The sequence below is a fragment of the Myxocyprinus asiaticus genome, chromosome 21 (assembly GCF_019703515.2).
Source record: "Myxocyprinus asiaticus isolate MX2 ecotype Aquarium Trade chromosome 21, UBuf_Myxa_2, whole genome shotgun sequence".
NCBI lineage: Eukaryota > Metazoa > Chordata > Actinopteri > Cypriniformes > Catostomidae > Myxocyprinus > Myxocyprinus asiaticus.
This window is the reverse complement of record NC_059364.1, coordinates 33,071,016-33,094,164: the sequence shown is the minus strand read 5'-3', so window position 1 is coordinate 33,094,164 and position 23,149 is coordinate 33,071,016. Positions and strand designations below refer to the sequence as shown.

Sequence of the window (23,149 nt, the reverse complement as noted above, 5' to 3'; positions counted from 1 at the left end):
GGCTACATTATAGACATACAGAATCTAGTAAGCAGAAATATGAAATTTACCTCGATATGTTCCTTCAAATTAGAGGCAGTATAAATGCTGATATCTGGCTTGAGCAAGTTAAACTCATGACACAGTCAAGCAACTGGCCTTTTTCACTGCGAAAAGCCCTTCCAGGTGCGGCAGCGATGTTCAGGTGTTGAACTGTGCTTGAGGCATTCTCCACATCCATAACCGATGGCACCAGATTTGCAGCTGCCATTCAAGTTTTTTTTACGTGTGATTTGATTTGAAGGGAGTCACCAGACTCTCCCTAGCCAATCACCTTGATGGATAAATCAGGACAGGGAAGTAGCGAACACAGACGGTGGGAAAATAGGACAGTAAAAGTACAGTTACAGCACTCAAAATGTACTCAAGTATACAATTTTTAAACTTCTTAAAGTACAGTTCCTGGGAAAAACTACTTAATTACAGTAACGTGAGTATTTGTAATTCGTTACTTTACACCCCTGGCTTTGATTAAGTTTCTTTAGTTATTAAGTTGACTTCTAGGAGTTTTAAGCAATTGTTACCTACACCACTTTTTAATTTGGACCAGCTACTTGGCACTTTGGTGGGGCTGACAGATGATTTTATGTAGAAATGTAGATCTATTTTTTTATATTAAGAATACTGAAAATGTTGAACAGCTGTACTTAAAAATGCAAGATTATTGAACTTAGATAAGTTCTTGTAAAAACCATTAATATTTTTGAGTTTGCTCAACTTATTATGTTGAGTTTATGGAACTTAAAATGTAACTTAAATTGTTAAGTTGGTACAACCAATTTGCCAGAAGTTGAGTAAACTCAGTAATGCTTTGCAGCTCCTTGCTTTACTTTTTTATTTACATATTTACAACTTTGTGTATCTTATGTAGTACGTTACAAATGAGTGTTACAACTGTCAACAGCTCCTTGTATTCACACACTAATTGTGGAACATATGAACTATGCATACAGGTTTTTGACATTTATGTTTTTGGAAGACATTTAAAGGTATCTCATTTCTGCAGTATAGCAAAACGTGTTACAACTGCTGTTCACGGTCTTGGGCATGTACCATAGTACATCGCAACCGTATTTTATATGAGCCCAGCCAGCTGCCGTAGATTGTTGAGCGCGTGCGTGACGCAGTAACGTCGAACGGTCAGAAGAATTCTCACAGGCAAGATGGCGACATCGGAGCCGGTAAGAGGGAGCGGGTTTCGTTCAATTAGGGCGTCCAAGCGATCAGAAATGGTAAAGCAGTGTCTGGGGTATAGTCTGCGGGACATGTTTGGACAGTGAGCTGTAGTGTTTAAAAGCTGCAGTTGTTGGAAATTTCCCCGTATGGCGTTCAGTAGGGTTTCGGGGTGGCACTGCTGCTGTTGGGTGACTTTAGAGACAGGGAGGGTCCGAGGAAACGAAAATCTTCATTCCTCACTCTCTCTAACGGATTATTTGGAATCGTCGTATTGATTCCGTAGCGCTTTTGTAGCGGATTGGGTTCAGTTCTCTGTCTGCTCGACGTGACGAAATCAAATCTCCAGACATCTGGACACGTGTGTTCATGGCTAACTGTGTTACTAGCAGCTCTCGCTAGCGTGCCTAATCGTGGCTGCTTAGTCATTTAATAACTCTGTATTATGATTAAATATGACGTTTCAGTGTGCATGGTTGCATTAATTTTAAGTCTGACTACTTAAGTAGCACCAAAGTCGTTGATCATTAAAATGAGTCCATGTGTGAATTGAGAGGATTGTACCTTAGCGGACAGTAGAGGGTGTATGACTCCAAATTGAACTAGAAATGAATCGGACTGACTCTATAGTGTGCGATCTGTACTACACTGCATGAAACATAGGATTTGATCATACTGATTGTGGTTGTAAGACATCCTAAAATACCATAAGTCTTATTTGGCAGCGTGGGTTGTAACCGGGATTTGACCCAAGGCAATAAAGTTACAAGTATTGAGCCAGTAGATTGCAAAAGCAACATATGTTTCCATTTAGTAAGTTTGCCAGTTACCCTTAAGAATCTCTTCAGTTTCTCCCTTTAGCTGAGAAGACAAGTTGACTGGTGCACTTGCACAGAATGTCGTATGGGTCAGTTTAAGGTTATGTGTTTGAAGGTATTGTGACTTCTTGAGTAGGATGATGTTAAAATATGTCCTTATGCATGCATGCATTGATTGAATTACTCTGAACTTCCTTTAATGAAAGCTCTGTTTTGCGCATCTATGTAGCGAGGAACTGAAAATGAAGAAGGCTGTGCTGATAGTCCTACCGCTTCTGTAACAAGCCCTGAACAGTACATCAAACACCCTTTGCAAAACAGGTAAAAATATAAATACATTTGTATGTGTGCATTTGTTTTCTCAAACTCTGTGCCACATGTTAAACTGTAGATGGAAGTACTGAGTACAGCTAATGTAATTTAATTTGGAATTACTTTTGTTATAAGTGGACTTGGTTCCCTGGTGACCTCACCTAAAGTAAAGGAACAGTTTACCCAAAAATGAAAATTCTCATTATTTACTCACCCTCATGCCATCCCAGATATGTATGACTTTCTTTCTTCTGCCGAACACAAAGATTTTTAGAAGAATATCTCAGCTCTGTAGGTCCATACAGTACAAGTGAATGGTGGCCAAAACTGTTAAGCTCCAAAAAGGACATAAAGACAGCATAAAAGTAATCCATATGACTCCAGTGGTTAAATCCATGTCTTCTGAAGCAATGTAATCGGTTTTGGGTGAGAACAGATTAGAGGTTGACCGATAGTGTATTTTGCAGATTCCGACAACTAATGTGGTGAAAAACGGCAATAACTGATTAATCGGCAGATATTGTTTAAAATTGATTTATTGATTAAAAAAAAATTCTAAGGCTTTCCTTACTATGACCAAGAGTCCAAAATGAATATCCCAGATGCAGTTTATTGTGCAACCAGAATTCCAATAAAAACCAAAATAAAATTAAGATTTGGAGCATAACGCAGGACTATGGACATGCCCGAAATACACTTATTTTGGACTCTTATTTTGAAATGACAGAGATTTGGCTCTGTTACAATACTCTCTACTTAACTATTTACCAAATTAAGCATTTTATAGCTTATATATTCATCAGATTAAGGACTTTGTAAATATATATACTGTATGTGTGTGTGTGTGTGTGTGTATGTATATATATATACATACATACACAACAGTTAGTTAGAGTATTCAGGAATGTGTGTGTGAGAGAGAGCGATAGAGCGTGTGCGATCACCTGTTGATGATGCTGTAGTCTGTTAGTCAGCTTTCTGAAGATAATGTCATTTTGGTGGAATTCATCCTATTTTCTCAGTGGAAAAATAGCCGTGCAAGCAGGGGTATTCCTCCCTATTTCACGGTAATTGGTGCGCAAGAGTCTTTCACTATAGAAACCGCAATGTCCTCCACCATTTTGAACAGTATTTCCTTTCCAATGTGGAATGTCCGGTAAGCGGTAAGCACCTTGAGTTTGTGTAATTAATCAGTCTATTGTGTCTCTCAGCTGTAATGCTGAAGTTGTTAGTTTAAAGCCGTTTAAGCTATTTCCTAGCTTTAGTAGTGTAGTAGTAATAAGAGCGATCACGGAGTGCTGTTGAATGTAAACACTGAGTGACACTGACTCACTTCACATCACCAACTGGCTCATATTACACACATAAATTGTCTTTTGCCTCCACCTGTTGGCTAAAATATGTAATGTCACAAAATTAAATGTAAAGAGACAGATGGCTCTTAACACATCTGCACTGCTCTTACACTTTAGTTTAGAATGGCACGAACACAAGCGGAGTGATACACACAGTGAAGCGTCCGAGTGCTGATGTGTCAGACCATCAGTACTCATGGAACGTCTCTCGTCCAAACCGATTCGAGGACCAGAACTACCTGTTGTGAGTGTATATATATTACTCACAACAGGTAGTTCTGGTCCTCGAATTTCACCAGATTAGGTTTTTTATTATTATTCATAAGATATGAAGTTAGAAACACAATGTGTGAGCTGATGGGGCACGTTTCCAAATAGTCGTTTTTTTCTTTTCATGCCCTCGCTTTAATCTGTAAAACTGATGTATCAGTCTACCTCTGGAACAGACCAAAATGTAAGTCCTTCAAGCTCGATTACACTTCCTAGTGCTTGACACATACGCAGAGCGCTAGATGAAGCTATAGGAAGTGTAATTGAGCTTGAAATCATGATAGCCAACGAGACTGCTGGTATCAAGGTTAATAGTGAAAAAGTAGTTACAATTTGGACCTCTTCAGAAGACTGATTAAAACGCTGAAGTCTTATGGATTATGTTTATGTTGACTTTATGTGCTTTTTGGAGCTTCAACGTTCTGACCACCATTCACTTGCATTGTATTGACCCACAGAGCAGAGATATTCTTCTAAAAATCTTCATTTGTGTTGTGATGAGTGAATTTTCATTTTTGGGTGAACTTTTCCTTTAAAGGAGGAAATTGAGATATTTGATCAAAATACTTACTAATGTCAGATGTGGATTCTAGAGAGCAGGGTGGCCAAAATGTATTTATATAGGCTATGCAATAGTGATCACAAATAAGATGAACAAAAAATTACTGACATATATTTCCAATATTTACTTAAATTGCTAGAAAATATTTGAAAATAAAAAAAGTGCATTATGCATTGACAAAGCTGTTGTTACATTTTGGAATACATACCAGGTCTATTGAACAGCTCTATTAATTGGCCTAGTGGGCCACAGTTATTGGGTGATGCTGATCATTTTAAAATAGCCAAATATTGGGCTATTAATAAGCCTGGTCGTTATGTCGGCCTATAACTAACAATTCTGTTGTCATGTGCTTTCTAACTACAGTGACCTGCAAAGTGTATTTATTTGTGTTGACTATTCCATAAGCAGATGTTATACAGATGATGTCCTTATTATATGCCTTAAATTCTCAGTCAAGGCATCTATATAAAATGTAAAGTTTATAACGCTGGTCTTGGATGACATGCTGTAGAAAAAAGGTTGTGTTTTATTGAAATTGTGGTTCTGTTGTCATTCTGTGCTCAAGAGTCAAATGAGTGATGCAGTGGCAGTCAGCCAGCAGGAAGTGCTGAGCTCACATGTTGAGTGGTCTCATTCCAGCCCTTTCTGCCTTTTCACTGCCCATATCTGCACCAGCGAGGACCTTCATTCATTGTAAAAGCTGTTCTTGCCTACTCTCAGACGGCCAAAAGATAGAGTATGACATTCATATTTGAACTTGTATTGCTGGATTATATATCAAAATGTTAGTTAAGCAGTTGTTTTTAGTTGGGTTCGATTCTACTCTTTATAGTCATTTATTGATAACCAAAAGTTTGAAGTTCATCACAGGTCAGGACTACAATGTAGATTACACTTTAGTGTGAGTCACAGGGTACATCTGTCATATACCCAGCATGCTCTCTTTGCTGCTTTAATGAACAATAGTACCCCTTATGACTGTTAACAATGGCATTTTGTTTTGTTTTTAGTGGAACTGCTTTGTTTCTCTCTCCTTTTGCATTTATATTAGTGGTTCGAACCAAACTTTCAATCTTGTTCTATTAAGTGTATTTGCATAGAATGTATTTATAGGAAGATTGACTTGGTTTGAAGGAAGTTGCCCTTTAAGGAAGGACACATGAAGTGAAAATGTGACATTATTCTTTTAAATAAAACTATAATAGAACTGCCTGTAGCTCAGCTGGTAGAGTGTGGCACTAGCAAAGCCAAGCGTCATGGGTTCGATTCCCAGAGATCACACGTACTGATAAAATGTATACGTTGATTTCATTCACTAAGTCTCTTTGGATAACAGGTCTGCGAAATGGCTAAATGTAACCAAAGCCTTTGGTTAAAAGTACAATATGACTCGGCTCTCACCTAGATGCTGCTCTTGAGAGGCTCTACATGAAAAATATACAGGAGACCCATGCTCACTGTCCTGATTTTCTTTCCTGCAGATGGGCTCTCTGGTATTTCAAAAATGACAAGAGCAAAAGTTGGACAGAAAATCTGCGTCTCATCTCCAAGTTTGACACAGTGGAAGATTTCTGGGCGTAAGTGTTTTCCTTTGATATTTATGAAGGGACAATATTCTTAATAGAGTTTTGACATCAACTCTTTGGTAGCCAGTAATGATTATTAGTTGGCAAGTTATGATGAACTTTACTTGATTCCATTTGTTTTGTTCCTCAGATTATACAATCACATACAGCAGCCCAGTAAACTTGGATTTGGCTGTGACTACTGCTTATTTAAGGTAAAATCAGGAGGCTGGTATATTGCCAGGATGAAATTTGGGGCTGATAATCAACACTTTATTGGGAAGCAAGGAGTCATTGCACTATTAAAAGTCTTATATTGACATCACACTGGTTGACACCTAAAAGTACCTGTGCAGTGCCCTGACGAGTGCAGTTTGATTTTGTGTTTTGACGTATTTCCTACCGAAGCAGGAAGTGGGGGCGGGACATGTCGAACGACTCATCCCATTTTAAAAAATAGCCAATAGGCTTTAGTTTACAGCCAAATTTGCTCACATACTGTATATACCCCTTTCCACCGTGTGCTGCTCATGTCAGAGCGACTTACCGGGAAACTTGAGAAGCGATCTCAATACTGGCCAGCTTTTGTAAAGACTTGAGAACCGAATGATGATCTGACAGCGTTAATCCATAACCAACCCAAAAATGCACACAGCACATCGCGGCCTTCGCTTACGATGAGGCTGGAGCCGTTGTGCAAGTCCAGTGCAGTTGAATGAAAAACAAGTGAGTAAAACATAATACATCTATGTTTTAAATCACAGTACACTTAAGCATAAAGAATAAAGAACACTAACTCGTGTTGAGCGTCCCGCGTTGGCGCATCCCATTCAGAAGTGATCAGCCCTATGCCCTATTCCCTTGGCAGACTTACTTTCCACTGTGAGAGCTTCAGTTGGCTGAAAGGTGATAACAGTCAGTCAGGCGATAACTCACTTTTTAAGCAATTCTTATTGGAAAATCTGTTTGAATTGCTCCTACAGCATTGATTTGGCGCTGAACAGTTGTAGGGGGAGGGTATTTCCTCGATTTAGAAAGTATTTGATTGGACAAGGTTTCTCAACCTCTATGTGATGTCATGGATGTTCCTGAATATTTTTTTGCCCGGATGAGAGAGACTGCAGATTTCAAATGCTTATGTTCTGAAACCAAATTTTGTCAATGTTAGAAGGACATTAGCATATAGATGACCTTAAAGCTAATAGATATGGACTAAAAGCAGCAAAACTTTAATTTTGAAAAACACTGTTATTCAGATTAATGTCTCTGTGTGTCTCAGGATGGTATCAAACCCATGTGGGAGGATGACAGGAATAAACTGGGAGGAAGGTGGTTAATGACCCTCAGCAAACAGCAACGACACAATGACCTTGACCGCTACTGGATGGAGACGGTAAGTTTTTGTTTCGATCTTTCCTTTTTGACTTGCATTCTGCATATGGTTTAGTGAACAGCTTGACATGTGAGCTTAGCGCTTCCTGTTAGACTTTGGATTAAAGTTTCACTTTTGATTGGTGTTTATTGTACAAATTCTTATTCGCTTTGCATGTGTTTTGCAGCTTTTGTGTTTAATCGGTGAGTCCTTTGATGAGGCCAGTGAAGATGTGTGTGGAGCTGTGGTCAATGTCAGACCAAAGGGTGATAAAATATCCATCTGGACGGGCAACTGCCAAAACAGGGAGGCTATCATGACGATAGGGTATGTTCTCTTGCTTATAAGAAGAAAGTTGGTCTTAAAGGAACCGTTCACCCAAAAATGAACATTCTCTCATCATTTACTCACCCTCATGCCATCCCAGATGTGTATGACTTTCTTCTGCTGAACACAAATGAAAATCTTTAGAAGAATATCTAAGCTCTGTAGGTCCATACAATGCAAGTGAATGGTGACCAGACCTTTCATGCTCCAAAAATCACATAAAAGCAGCATAAAATTACTCCATACGACTCAAGTGGTCTTCTGAATTGATACAATGGTTTTTGGGTGAGAAGAGACCAAAATATTACTCCTTTTTCCCTGTACATCTTTACTTTCACTTTCAGAATGTGTAAGTGAAAGTGGAGATTTATAGTAAAAAAGGATTTAAATATTGATCTGTTTCTCACTCAAAGCGATCATATCACACTAGAATACATTAACTTAACCACTGGAGTCGTATGGATACATTATGCTGACTTTATGAGCTTTTTGGAGTGTCCAAGGTCTGGTCACCATTTACTTGCATTGTATGGACCTTCTTGTACTGTTTAATGGTAAAGTATTTACAGTTACAAAGCAGAACATATTAGCATTTGGAATCACTTTAAAAATCACCATTAAACTGTTCGCAGCTCATTTTACCTCAGTATTTTAAGGGCATTTTTGGGTGAAACAGGATATTCATTGAGAGATAATGTGTATGATTTTATCCATCGGGAATTGATTGATACATTTTGATCAAAGATTATAAAGACAAATTTATTTAACAATCGACATAAAAAGGTGCCATCAATTCTGACTACCTAAAATGTGTGTTGAGCTGACGTTTTGAAGAAAATACATAGAAATCTACTGAATAGCTCACACCAGTACCATACAGTCATTATGACAATGATATCTGTTGTTCTTTCTATTTAGGCAACAATACAAAGAGCGTTTGAGCATTCCCAGCAAAACCCTCATTGGATACCAGTCACATGATGACACCTCTAGCAAAAGTGGCTCTACAACAAAGAATATGTACTCGTTTTGAAGAAAACAAATTTCAGCTCATTGTAGGTTTATAAAATTACAAATTTGCATCACATTAATACTTTTGAGTTGTCAACTACTGTAGTGTCCTTCCTTTTTAAGAAAGAAAAATGTGTTAAATATGTACCTTTAGTGCTCTCCAGCCTAAAATAATCAGCACTGTTATCGTGTGGATCAGGGGACATCTAATTGTTTAGACCTGAGAGAGGACCACATCAGCTAAAGCTATACAAGTTGAGCTAGATGTTACTGATATAATTTTAGAATCGGAAAGTTTAAAGGACTAATCAAGACTTGCCTAGCTGAAGAGGTTCTAAGGCTTAGTTGAAATGCGATGCCATTCTTTGCTTTAACCTTTCTTTCTCTCATGCATCATGTTATGAAGTGTTGCAAAACCCAAAACAAATCGACAACTGAAATTTTAAGGGCCCAAACTTTTTTAACACACTTAAGCTGGAGGTGTTTGGCATGAGAAGTGATTGCAGAAGCGCCTGCAGACTGACCATCTTAAAGGTTTGTAAAGGATTACCTTTGGTCGCGCTCGCTCCAAGTGTGGAATTTGGAGGAGTGGTCATTTATTGTTTCAGCTATGCTGAAATTGTGGAATCTTGCTTGTTGACCTATCTTGAACAGTTGTGTTTCTCCCTTCCCACTTCATCTATTTATGATATATGCATTGCAGTTGAACTACAATATGAGTGGAAGATCATGAAAATCAAGCTTCTATTTTCATTATATGTTTTAGGTTTTTAGCAATGTGGAATATTGCTTCAAATTTTGTTTTGTTTTTTTGCGTGAATATTTTTTTTTTTTTTACAGTGTATTCAGTGAATGCCTGGACATCCATGATTTTTAGGTTTGCTACCACCTTTCCCTCATATTGATACTGTAGACATTCTCTAGTTTGCACCACCTTTTGGATCAGTTAAAGAAGAGAGGGTATTCATTGTGAATTTATTTTGCTCATAATGTATCTTTATTATCTGTAATTCCAGGATGTATATTACCTTCTTTCAAAAGTAAAGGTTATGTGCTTTGCATTAAAATTTGAATGTTTTTGTCCATTTCTTAATTCTTGACCGTTACATCAGAGTTGATTATCAAAAAAGGTCTTAACTAGGCCCACAAGGAATTTGCATGCATAGAAAGCTTCGCAGATTTCCACATAATCGAAACGTAAGTTATTCTCAAAGTTCTACACATCTACCATACGTTGTGTTTATTAAATGTTTGGCCAATTTGATAGTGTATGCAGCTTCAAATAAGTGTAAAATACTCTCAGCTCTGTTTAACATATTTTACCATGTTTGAAGGTGCACTCAGCAATTTCCTCATTTAAAAAGTTTTACTTACAAAGAAATGAATTATCATTGTGATGCATATGTATGAAATCATGACCACACCAGTCATATTAGTAACATAAAAGCCGTTTTATTTTACATGGAGAGGGTCCCCCTCATGTGGGCTGCCGTGTTAGGATCACATGACCAGCTGAATACTACTCAATTTCAGTAACCGCCTGATTATTAGGCACTTTCACTCATTGATTAAATTAATCGTAACTTACTTTGAATAGTGAATTTCTACAATGGCATAGGTAACTGAAAACTATTGTGTTTTAATGACGTTATTGCGTTTGCATTTTGCAGATTTTCCCCACAAATTAGCACAGAAAATTGGAAAAAAATAAATCAACAGATACTGTCTGGCTCTCATAACCTCTGAGTACAAAAACTACAAAAGCTTTCATTATTATTAATTTTAACCTTCCTGGGCTTTTCAGTAATTTTTTGACCAATTTCAGATTTTTTTGTTTGTTTTCTCAATTTGAGTGGTTCAAGACTTGCAATCTGAACATACAAAATAAAAAAAAATAACAAATTTGACTTGATTCAATGAGCCTAAGTGGTCTTTAAAAAAAAAAAGGGGATATCTGCTGTTTGTGGTCAAAATTGACCGACCATAGTAAATTAATGGTAGAGACCCTACAAAAATATTTTTGGTTTGTCGAATAAAATAAAAATCAGCCACAAAGCCGAATACACACACAGAAATTCAGAGGTGGGACTACAAAACATCCAGAGTGCAAAACATTCACACACCTGCAAATGAACTGGTGAGACTATAACAGAGAGCAAATGTTTGGACATTTTTCAAATAAAATCAATAAATCAGCCACAATGCAGAACACACATTCGTCTTCTCTTTGTATCACCATGGTCAGGTTTGACAGTAAACATACGGTAATGTTACATTATTGTAAAAACAGACATTTCAAAAATAAAAAGTTTGGGTCTCTCAAAACAAACAGTAATTTCCATAGCGCCACTGAGACACAATGTGTACTGTTTTTGAGAAAATTAACCTATAAATGGCTTACTTATACTTGTCTCTGCATATTAAGCTGGGATAGAAGTATTTTAACACTAACAACATTACATACTTCAGCTTTAAGTTATAACAGGCATTCAGATCACACAGTCTATGCAGCCATCTACTGGTTATTATTATGACATGATTTTCAAGTCATGTAATTGTCCTTTTTTTCATCAGATGTCAGCGATCTGCCTCCAATATGTCAAATTCTCATATTTTCTTCATGTTTCAACTTTAAAAAGCATTATAACTTAGCATAAATGTGCTTATTTGCATATGCAAATGATGTAATTGATCTAAATAGCATAAAATCCCCCCAAAAAAGTGCATCAATTTATTGTTATTCAGGGAAAAAGAAATTGTATCATTTCTTTAAAAAAAAAAAAAAAGAATTACACCTGTACTGTTTCATCAGCTTAAGAGGGTTAAATGATTGATCAGGTTCAGTTCCAGTTGAAACACACCTGTTATTGTGTTGTGAAATTAGTTACTGACATCAGCACAAGCAAATATCCCAATCTCACTGACACTTGACGTGGCACCACTGTAGATAAACTAATTTAACACTTCAGTATTCCACATCATAGGTTCAAAGTCCTTAGATGTGTAAATGTCTTTGTCTTGCACTGCACACAACCGGCCATGCAGTATGTGCAAATAACCATTTCCAATCAGTCACTCCCCCACACTGACTTTCTGAGCATAGAATTTAGAAGGTTGAACAAGCTGTGCTGTAGCTATACTGTCTCTGGTGTTTAAAATAAGTATGTGCTTGCTAAACCAGATTATTTAGTTGTGAGCACAATTGGTGTCCTCATGCTTCAATGGCAATAAGTTCAACAGTGCCAGGACTGTAGTGTGACCCCCATGCACCATTAGACAAGAGTTGTTATAGTAGCATGTTTTAGCTACAACCTGAGGATTACACCATCAAATTTGACCTATCAAATAATAACAATGATAGATGAACTAGAACTTAACCCACCAGAGAGAATTACTATATGTGCAAGAGTGGTTTCCTAAGTTAAACAATGGGTGTGTCTGAAAACAAGTGTTTCAATAGTGCTAGTACTTTCATTGCATTGTTATGAGTCTTTAAGTCCACCACACTTGATCTTTTTGTACATGGTTAAGAACCCATCAATTATCTTGTGAAACCATTAAGTACCAGTAAGTCTTTCTAGTTGGCATTTGAAGGCCTAATGACCATTCTCTTTAGACACATTTAAGCAGCACGTTACAACATAAAGCCACACAACTGCATTTCTAAAACAGGACTGAATTTCAGTCTAGTCAAATTGATTCATGTCCTGTTGATGCGTTAACCTGAAATATATAGATGATTGTAAACAACTGAGAATGTTTTGTTCAGTAATTTATTTCTAAACAAAGTGCAACTCCAACCAAAGTCTGCTTGTAGACAAGTCATAACTGTAAGTGTATCTCAATGTATACTCACAATCATACCAACAACTATACAAATGTATAATACCTATGCATACAACTATTAAATAATAAATAACTGTCATACAGAAGCAAAAGTACAAGAGCTCTGTTCAACAATAGATCAGGAAATCATAATTATTAATTGCCATCTCCTTAAATATGAAACTATATCAAGCATTAAGCTTGACAACTATCTTATCCAGAAAACTTCAGGTAAATTGGGCCACATTTGAACATGATTTCTAAGTGGCCCATTGTACCTGAATTCACCAAGATAGGAATTAACTGAAGTTCTGACAGAGAAAGGGATTGTGAAAAATAACTGTGAAGATAAATCAACTATGAATAAGGAGTAGATTATACTTATCTGTTTAAATAAGCACCTTATGAAACCCTCATCACTGACAAATACACATATCCTGCCAGCCACTGATTTAACATTCCTGATTTTGTGATGCAAACACTGTATGATTCTTTAAGCAGCATGTACTGACCAAACATCCGTTAACACAGTTTAAATTTGAGCCTTGAATTAATGTCATAGGTTGCATTAGTAATATCTATAAAATTCCAAAAATGTATCTTGCCAAGTAAAAAGGTTACAAAGAAATTAGGAAAGATCTCCAAACTGAAGTCTCCGTTGCCCCCTTCCCAAAACATAAGAGTATGCTGCTCCAAAGTAAATCTGGTGTTTTTGTACAATAGCATATGGAGTAGGGTGCCTTCTATTGCAACTTTAAAAAAAAAAGATGTGCAACCCCTTTATAGGGGAACATTGTTCTTATGTCTCTTGATTAGGCTTACTATTTAAATGAGGTTATAATTTAAACTTCTTTTAATGAAAATCTGTTTCTGAAAAAAAGTCAAGCTGTAGCTGTAAATCAAGTCAGAATCAGAGGTTTCTCCTCTTCTTTCTTTGCTAAAAGTGCTGACAGCATTGAGGATGAGAAGAAGTAGAACTCCACAACATAGCTGAGTTCATAAAGCTCCAGATTTAAACTGAGCATCCATTCAAACACAGCAGATATGTGTTTGTAGAAAGAATCCTCCTGAATGAAGAAGATGCAGTCTGACAAAAGAAGCGGTCATGGAAAACATTTTTTTTTCTGTATGTGAATTTAAACATAAAATATTTAAAATTAACATTCAATAATGTTGTATTGGTCAGACTTTATACAAATACATCCATAACTAAAAGGCATCTATAACTACAACAGTACTTTATTTTTGCTTCGTATTTAATTCTAGCTGTCTTTAAGTTTTTCTTAAAGGTCAAACTGATAGGTCAAACAGGTAGTCCTGCCCCAAACCAGCGTAATAGATCGTAATAATCTCCGCCCACTTTTTCAGCCATCTTAAACTTTGATTTAAAGACAAAAAGGCAAAAGGTTTAGACTGTTACCAAAACGTCTTTCATGAGGGAATAAACTACAATCCCATGAACAATTGCAAAGTACGTAATCAAATAAAAAAAATGGCAAAATATAAAGCTACTGATTTCAAAGTTTTTGATTGTAAGTACAGAAACAACAAATTTAAATTTTTTGCAAACGTTTCAAATATATACTAAAATATACACTGATGAGCCAAAATATTATGACCACTCACAGGTGAAGCAAATAACGTTGATCATCTCCTAACAAGGCCAGATGTCAAGGTCTGGGTAGATTAAATGGTAAGTGAACAATCAGTTTTTGTAGTCAACATGTTGAATGCAGGAGAAATGGGCAGGATTAAAGACCTGAGCGACTTTGACATAGGACCAGATTGTTATGGCCAGATGACTGGGTCAGAGCATCTCTGAAACGTCAAGGCTTGTGTGGTGCTCCCAGTCAGCAGTGGTGAGTACCTACTGACAGCGGTCCAAGGAGGGACAAACCACAAACTGGCGACAGGCGGTTAGGCGCCGAAGGCTCATCAATGTGCGAGGGCAACAGAGGCTATCCCGTCTGGTCCGAACCAACAGAAGGTCTACTGTGGCATAAGTCACAGAAAAGTTTAATGATGGGTATGGGAGGAATGTGTCACAACACAGAGTGCATCGCACCCTGCTGCGTATGGGGCTGCTTAGCAGAAGACCATTCAGAGTGCTCATGATGACCCCTGTCCACCGTCAAAAGCACCTACAATGGGTACGTGAGCAATGGAACTGGACCTTGCAGCAGTGGAAGAGGGTCGCCTGGTCCAATGAGTCCCGTTTTCTTTTACATCACGTGGACGGACATGTACATGTGCGTCATTTACCTGGAGAAGTGATGACACCAGGATGCACTGTGGCAGGGCTCCAGTCTAAAAAAAAAAATAACTTGGGAGCCATTGGCTACTAAACTGAAACATTAAAAAGCCAAATGGCTGTTTTTAGTCAACAAATCACAGAATTGCTTGATTTAGATTGCTGTTCAGAAACAAGATAGAAAGCCAAAGGAAGACAGCTGATAACCCAATTAATCTGAGGTTTAATATGTAGTATATAGTTGAGAAGATAAGTTTGCATTCCCTTTTGTCTCATAAATGTTCACACCCCTTTCAAAATTTATACAAATATAAGAGATAAAAGATTTGTTTTATTTAGTACTGCTCTTCAGAATCTACATTACAGATAATTACATATAGTATGCATGTAGTAGTGTGCTGCCTTTTTGAGCATCAATGAATGTTTGCACCTTGTGTAATAGTTGTGTACAAGTCCCTCAATTGTCCTAAGTGTCAAAAGCTTGATCTCTCTCTCTCTCTCTCTCTCTCTCTCTCTCTCTCTCTATATATATATACATACACACATACATATATATACACACACACACACACACACACACACACACACAGTTGTGCTCAAAAGTTTGCATACCCTGGCATAAATTGTGAAATTTTGGCATTGATTTTGAAAAGGATAGTGATCATATGAAGCCATTTATTATCACATAGTTGTTTGGCTCCTTTTTAAATCATAATGATAACAGAAATCACCCAAATGGCCCTGATCAAAAGTTGACATACCCTTGAATGTTTGGCCTTGTTACAGACACACAAGGTGACACTCACAGGTTTAAATGGCAATTAAAGGTTAATTTCCCACACCTGTGGCTTTATAAATTGCAATTAGTGCCTGTGTATAAATAGTCAATGAGTTTGTTCGCTCTCACGTGGATGCACTGAGCAGGCTAGATACTGAGCCATGGGGAGCAGAAAAGAACTGTCAAAAGACCTGCGTAACAAGGTAATGGAACTTTATAAAGATGGAAAAGGATATAAAAAGATATCCAAAGCCTTGAAAATGCCAGTCAGTACTGTTCAACCACTTATTAAGAAGTGGAAAATTCAGGGATCTCTTGATACCAAGCCAAGGTCAGGTAGACCAAGAAAGATTTCAGCCACAACTGCCAGAAGAATTGTTCAGGATACAAAGAAAAACCCACAGGTAACCTCAGGAGAAATACAGGCTGCTCTGGAAAAAGATGGTGTGGTTGTTTCAAGGAGCACAATACGACGATACTTGAACAAAAATAAACTGCATCGTCGAGTTGCCAGAAAGAAGTCTTTACTGCGCCAATACCACATAAAAGCCCGGTTACAATATGCCCAACAACACCTTGACACGCCTCACAGCTTCTGGTACATTGTAATTTGGAGTGACGAGACCAAAATAGAGCTTTATGGTCACAACCATAAGCGCTATGTTTGGAGAGGGATCAACAAGGCCTATAGTGAAATGAATACCATCCCCACTGTGAAGCATGGTGGTGGCTCACTTATGTTTTTGGGGGGTGTGAGCTCTAAAGGCATGGGGAATCTTGTGAAAATTGATGGCAAGATGAATGCAGCATGTTATCAGAAAATACTGGCAGACAATTTGCATTCTTCTGCAAGAAAGCTGCGCATGGGATGCTCTTGGACTTTCCAGCACCACAATGACCCTAAACACAAGGCCAAGTTGACCCTCCAGTGGTTACAGCAGAAAAAAGGTGAAGGTTCTGGAGTGGCCATCACAGTCTCCTGACCTTAATATCATCGAGCCACTCTGGGGGGGATCTCAAACGTGCGGTTCATGCAAGACGACCAAAGACTTTGCATGACCTGGAGGCATTTTGCCAAGATGAATGGGCAGCTATACCACCTGCAAGAATTTGGGGCCTCATAGACAACTATTACAAAAGACTGCACGCTGTCATTGATGCTAAAGGGGGCAATACACAATATTAAGAACTAAGGGTATGCAGATTTTTGAACAAGGGTCATTTTATTTTTTTCTTTGTTGCTATGTTTTGTTTTATGATTGTGCCATTCTGTTATAACCTACAGTTGAATATGAATCCCATAAGAAATAAAAGAAATGTGTTTTGCCTGCTCACTCATGTTTTCTTTAAAAATGGAACATATATTACCAATTCTCCAAAGGTATGCAAACTTTTGAGCCCAACTGTTTAACACAATAGAAAAAAAATTGTTTACCCAAATACCAGGTATAAAACTACATTCTGAAAAGGTGACAAAAATTCCTGAATTGTTTGAATTGTGTTGGAAGTCAATCTTAAACTGTATATATATATATATAATTTAAATTGTTTTAAAATATTGTCTTAGTCTTTCTTTACTGCTACCAATGGCCCAGACACAGAGACTACAAGAGTGCAAATTGAATGAAATCCCCATTCATGTGGACGTCAATTTGACACGTGCCACCAACCTAAACATCACTGCAGACCAGGTACACCCCTTCATGGCAATGATATTCCCTGATGGCAGTGGCCTCTTTCAGCAGGATTATGCACCCTCACACTGCACACATTGTTCGGAAATGGTATGAGGAACATGATGAAGAGTTCAAGGTGTTGCCCTGGCCTCCAAATTCCCCAGATCTCAATCCGAACATCTGTGGGATGTGCTGAACCAACAAGTCCAATCCACGGTGGCCCCACCTCGCAATTTACTGGACTTGAAGGATCAGCTGCTAATGTCTTGGCGCCAGATACCACAGGACACCTTCAGGGGTCTTGTAGAGTCCATTCCTCTGCGGGTCGGCACTGTTTTGGCGGCACATGGAGGACCAACAGCATATTAGGCAGGTGGTCATAATGTTTTGGCTCATCAGTGTAACTATTTTGAGAGTGTAGGGAGCAGTCACTGCTGAACTGTTTTCATGTACTTTGTTTGCAATTGTTCACAATTCTTTGATTGGTGGATCTTTTCATGGGTAGTATAGTTATTCACCAGGAATTCCAATTTTAAACTTTTTTTTTTTAAATAAAGTTGAAATAACACGGACTGATGGCTTCAACTGACGTATATACCATTGATTAACAACTTCTGAGCACACGGTAGGTCTGTCTTTAAAGGTTTATAAGTTATCGTTGAAAATCAATTTGTCAAAGGATTTTTACTTCCGGATCCAGACTGTTGCAATCGATTGGTTGAGCCAATGTTGCTGTGTCAGGTTGCTCAAACAAATAGAGCAATTTTTTCAGAGAGCCATAGTTTTTACACTTTTTGGGGATTCAACTTACGGATGGCTTACTCACTGTATACTTGTCTCTGCATATTAAGCTGGCATAGGAGAAAGCATTTTAAAATAACACACTTCAGCTTTAAACAATGACATCTATAACTAAAAATGAACCTATAATTACAACAGTACTTTTTCCACCTGTACTTCATTCTAGCAAACTTCAGGCTTTTAATATGCATAGAAACATACTAAACATCAATTCATATACTAAAATAATCATTACCATGCATAATAATGCAAAATATTTTTTGCATAAAAGGATACAGAGGATGGTGGCAGAAATCTGGATTGTTGCGGAGAGGATGCGTAGGGGGTAAAGTAACCATTCACACCCCGTCAGCATACATTTGCTTGTGAGGGAGGTCAGGATGGTTATATAGAGACACACACACACAAAGCTCAGCGCAGCACCCAAGTAATGGAGCAACAACAGTTCTACTGGCTGTGAGGAAAAACACACGACCCCAAATATATTCAGTCATTTCATTATAGAAGAGATGGTGTCAAATAATTATATTTCAGATGGGAATACAGAACAAGTATGTACTACGTGATACCACATACAATCATACGTTTGTGATATGGTGGTATAATTATCAATTAATTCAATTCATTGAAATGTATTTAAAATTACAGCTTACATTTTTAAGTTTGTAAATTGCCTAATATCATGCAAATTCTTCATATTGACACATACAGTATGCTTTCAGGAAACAGTATCCAAGCCTGTTTGTTTTGTGACCACACCTATCAACTTCACATTTACATGTTATCTTTCTCCATACTTGTCTTGCAAAACACTGTTAAATAGCGTGATTTTATTATCTGTTTGATCACTGAGGAATGAAATTGGTTTGATAGTCTTGTCAATGTACCTGTCAGCTGAGAATGCTGTGTTTGTGGTTACTATTTAGCACTAAAACATTTGTAAGATATGAAGTGAAAGTAGTTAAGGATATTCATGTTGACTTACATTGCAGTTCCCAGCCATGAAAGCGCCCATGGACGCCACACAGCCTAAAACCAGAGCAATCTTACTGAGGAGAGAATGCATACTGCTCTGGTCCAAAATGTGTGCATGATGAAAAATGCAGAAAATCAGAACTGTGGGGACAAAGAGAGGATAGATTACACAGTTTTTTATAATGATAGTGCTTCATGTTTTGTGAAGAAATTAAGAAATATGCACAATTTATATTTGTCTTCAAAACTAAATTCAAATATTTAAGCATAAGCTTAGGTTTTGAAGATCATGAGAAACATACATTTAAAACTTTTGACTAATAGTGTATGTTCTATTGAAGTGTTTGTCAAGATACCGTATGTGAAACTGAATCTGAAAAGGAATGGCATATTTACGCACACAAAAATGACCCTGCATTGATTGTTGCTGTGAAAAGGGAGTTTTCTGGAAAGTTTGCTCCACTTGTGCTGCAAAATAAACATAAAATCTTCAAGCCCAACATTTCCTTTGGATTATGAAGTGAGTGAAACAAGTGCTTTAAAGGTTAATGTGTTAAACAAACCTTATGGTGGGTACATTATCCAGGGTGCAGCACATCCCGGTTTCATTTGTGTGACAAGAATTTCTGTATTCCCTTTTAAAAGATGGAAGAAAAAACCCACAATGTTATATGAAACATGAGTCATAAAAGCAATTGATAATTAATATTAAAGAATGCTGGTTGGATCACTTTACCAGTTACTAAGTGAACAGACATGGTTGAAACGTAATGCAAGTCCGTATCTGTAAAGAAAGACACAAGAACCACTCACAAAAATTTACAAAAGTATTTAAGAGGCATTGCTTGCCATTAAGGCTGAAGCTGCCTAACCTTAAAGTCATGTCTAAATTCTAAGGCTGTGAATCGATTAAAAAATGTTAACTAATTAATCGTGATTAATCATGGTACTCGGTACATTTAAACAAACATTAAAATATAACCATAAATATATTTACTTTATACTTTTTCTAAAAGAATTTTCAGGAAATTGGTTAGTCATCATTTATTTTAATTATTTTAATATGATTATATATTATATTATAAATATAAATGTTCCCTTTTTTTGCGGATAGAGTTAGACACATTTTAACAGATATAAATCTTTGATACAAGTATATGTTAACATGCTGTAAAATAAAATTAGTGGACATTCTGTAATTAAAATTTGGGCAAAATCTTCTTGCATTTTCCAGTGGACTTAAGTTTGCTCAAGTTTAAAATGTCAAAAGTATTATTTTCTCTGGTTGCTTTTCAGCCTATCATGCACACGCTGCGTCTCTCTCACAGTTTTGCTTCTGACACTGTTTTAGATTACAGACAGTGAGTGTTTACGGGTGATGCGAAGAGATAAGGCAGCTTGCCCGTATCTCTCCCACACTTGGCTCACCGCTTGCATTTGAAGTCTCTATTCTCCGTACATTAAATCCGCTCCATGTTTATCATGCCCGGGACATGCGTCACACGTAAAAAACAAGTGTGCACTTCTCCACACAGTTTCTGTGCTAGGATTTGCAGTTGAGTCGAGCGTGTACCTTCCGGAAATTTATATATGGCAATTTTAGCCACAGGAAGTGGGAAAAAATGGATACTGCATTAATTGCATTTTTTTTTTTACGTGTTAAATAGTCAATTATTACTTGCGTAAAATTTACCAGCCCTACCTATATTCTAATAGTTTTCAGCAAGTGCAAGGTAAAAAAAACTAAATTACAGTAAATTACAAGGGGGTAAACAGCCCCATATGCAGCAAGCTGCGATGCACTGTGTGTACTGACACCTTTCTATCATGGCCAGCATTACATTTTTCAGCAATTTGTGCTACAGTAGCTCTTCTGTGGGATCAGAACAGACGGGCTAGCCTTCGCTCCACACGCGCATCAGTGAGCCGTGTTTGCCCATGACCCTGTCGCAGGTTCACCGGTTGTCCTACCTTGGACCACTTTTGGTAGGTACTAACCACTGCATACCGGGAACACCCTACAAGACCAGCCGTTTTGGAGATGCACTGACCCAGTCGTCTAGCCATCACAATTTGGCCCTTGTCAAAGTCGCTCAGATCCTTACGCTTGCCCATTTCCCCTGCTTCATGACATGAAATTCAAGAAATGACTGTTCACTTGCTGTCTAATATATCCCACCCCTTGACAGGTGCCATTGTAACGATATAATCAATGTTATTCACTTCAGCTGTCAGTGGTTTTAATGTTGTGGTTGATCGGTGGACGTTTCAGAAATTAGCACATGGGCCACTTGAACTGAAGCGAGTTTGACATGTTGTTATGTGGTGACGTCACTGAGTATGTGCATGTATTTGTGTGTGTGTGTGTGTGTGTGTGGCATCTTGAACAGCGTAGAAAGTGCACACCTGACTGGGGCTAGCAAGCGTTATGTTGCATCAAGTATATTAAATGAAACATGTCATAATTCAGCAGTGGTGCAGCAAAATGCATATAGGGGAAACACTGTAATGGTATGAGGGTAAAAGAGAAATTTGTGACTCAGACTCTCTTGATTTACAAAGATTAGATAAGATCAGTCTAGTCTTTGAGCTTTTCTGTTCCTTACTCATGAGTTAGTGAGTTAGTGAGTTAAGCAAAATACAATGTGGCTTGACATTTATGACATCAGCACCAAAATTACTTGCGTCTTGTTGCATTGTTGTTAGGCTGGTTATGCAACAGTCTTTTACACATCATCATCAATGATATAATCCAGATATTTCTAAATTAATTGAAACAGGCCTATGAGATGAAACACAACATATTAAATAATCAAGGCATCACAATCTGGTTTAGAAAGTTTTGAATGTGTAGCAAACCAATCCATCTATTTATCCAATCATTCATTCATCCATCATGCGATAGCATGTAATTAGTTTTTAATGTGTCAGTCTTCTCAGCAATGGATAAAAGATATATAAACCTTTAAAAAAAGACATAGTGGAGTCTATAAAAAAAGACTTCTGCAAAGTGCAAACCTGTAACAATTCTAGTCAGTATTCATTAAACATGTATAAAATCTATTCACAGTTTTAGTTGACTCTGAGCAGCATAAAATGTAATATATCATCAAAATCAGAGAAATGGCAAAGAATCTGATTAACTCACACTGTCCAGCACCCGACGAATGAGACAGAACACAGAATAATTGGTAAAATAACCCAAAATCCCATGTTTGTTGTAGAAAGCTGCTTCAAGATTAAAACTTAATTATTACAAGCTCAGAAGTGATCCGTCCACGGAGGTCTTGATATGTCAGGCCCACAAAAACATGTTCTTCAGCATTTTAGTATTTCGCTTTTGGACTCCTGAAAAGTCCTCTCTCCTGGACAGCTTGGCCTTACCGGTTTACTCCACCAGATGAGCTACATTCTTTACACGCAAAGGAGGCTTTGAGACATGCCAACCCATCCAACCACTCCTTAACGGTAATCACCTTCTAGTAGAAAATATTACAGCCACAATGAAACTTGGGTTGGGTCAACTTGTTCCAGGTGTTTACTTACTGCCTGTCTTACTCATGAGGTATTCGTTTCTGAGAGCATGTAAGTTTAGAGTGACGTTAGCAGAAGGGTTTCCCTTTCAGTAAATAAAATGGCATAATAATAATTGATCATGTGGAATTATTGTGCAATTAATTTTTTTATGTATTATATTTTTCTCTTTAAGTGGTCTTACATAAAGTTACATTTTTTAATATTCTCAATTACAGCTTATATCTGTGGTTCTATTTCTTCTCTCTGGAGATTGCAGAAACTGCATGTCATAGACATTATTCACACAAGCGCCATGTTTGATTTTGACATAAATGAAAGCGAGGCTGTGAGGGACAGACTTTCAGGCCACATTCACACAGCAGCAGAATATGGCTGTCAGTTCTGTCTTTGAGTGCTTAATACGGTTGCGTTCACACACACATGTCGGTTATTTATGAGAATGACAACCGCATTCTATAACCGAACTGACACACGGAAATTTCAGGACTCACAAACGCAT

The 23,149-nt window shown here is 37.5% G+C and overlaps 2 protein-coding genes across 3 annotated transcripts; one reads left to right on the top strand and one right to left on the bottom strand.

Annotated features, from left to right (window-relative positions):
- Positions 1-1,158: 1,158 nt before the first annotated feature.
- On the top strand, positions 1,159-9,872 carry LOC127412262 (eukaryotic translation initiation factor 4E-like). 2 transcript variants are annotated; one of them, XM_051648490.1, is made up of 8 exons: positions 1,183-1,220; positions 2,260-2,351; positions 5,098-5,268; positions 6,014-6,109; positions 6,249-6,312; positions 7,377-7,490; positions 7,657-7,796; positions 8,715-9,872. In XM_051648490.1, the coding sequence occupies exons 3-8, from the start codon at positions 5,150-5,152 to the stop codon at positions 8,827-8,829; spliced, it is 648 nt and encodes a 215-aa protein (XP_051504450.1). In that variant the 5' UTR covers positions 1,183-1,220; positions 2,260-2,351; positions 5,098-5,149; the 3' UTR covers positions 8,830-9,872. The 2 variants fall into 2 exon arrangements, with proteins under 2 accessions (XP_051504451.1, XP_051504450.1); XM_051648491.1 differs by lacking the exon at positions 5,098-5,268 and having other exon boundaries at positions 1,159-1,220; positions 8,715-9,871.
- A 2,681-nt stretch (positions 9,873-12,553) lies between these two features.
- Positions 12,554-22,566, bottom strand: LOC127412486 (transmembrane protein 150A-like). The gene is made up of 7 exons (XM_051648886.1): positions 22,262-22,566; positions 19,850-19,897; positions 19,677-19,748; positions 19,514-19,581; positions 19,124-19,254; positions 18,415-18,592; positions 12,554-13,719 (listed from the first exon to the last, which is right to left on the bottom strand). The coding sequence occupies exons 1-7, from the start codon at positions 22,324-22,326 to the stop codon at positions 13,532-13,534; spliced, it is 750 nt and encodes a 249-aa protein (XP_051504846.1). The 5' UTR covers positions 22,327-22,566; the 3' UTR covers positions 12,554-13,531.
- Between the last annotated feature and the right edge of the window lie 583 nt (positions 22,567-23,149).

Excerpts from the sequence above, each read along its gene's own strand:
- LOC127412262 (XM_051648490.1), top strand. The coding sequence starts at position 5,150 with ATGTTGAGTGGTCTCATTCCAGCCCTTTCTGCCTTTTCACTGCCCATA. Across the intron at positions 6,313-7,376 it reads GTGACTACTGCTTATTTAAG|GATGGTATCAAACCCATGTG; the intron begins GTAAAATCAGGA and ends TGTGTGTCTCAG. Across the intron at positions 7,797-8,714 it reads GAGGCTATCATGACGATAGG|GCAACAATACAAAGAGCGTT; the intron begins GTATGTTCTCTT and ends CTTTCTATTTAG.
- LOC127412486 (XM_051648886.1), bottom strand. The coding sequence starts at position 22,326 with ATGGGATTTTGGGTTATTTTACCAATTATTCTGTGTTCTGTCTCATTC. Across the intron at positions 19,898-22,261 it reads TTCGTCGGGTGCTGGACAGT|ATACGGACTTGCATTACGTT; the intron begins GTGAGTTAATCA and ends CTTTCTTTACAG. Across the intron at positions 18,593-19,123 it reads TCATGGCTGGGAACTGCAAT|CCAGTAGAACTGTTGTTGCT; the intron begins GTAAGTCAACAT and ends TTTTCCTCACAG.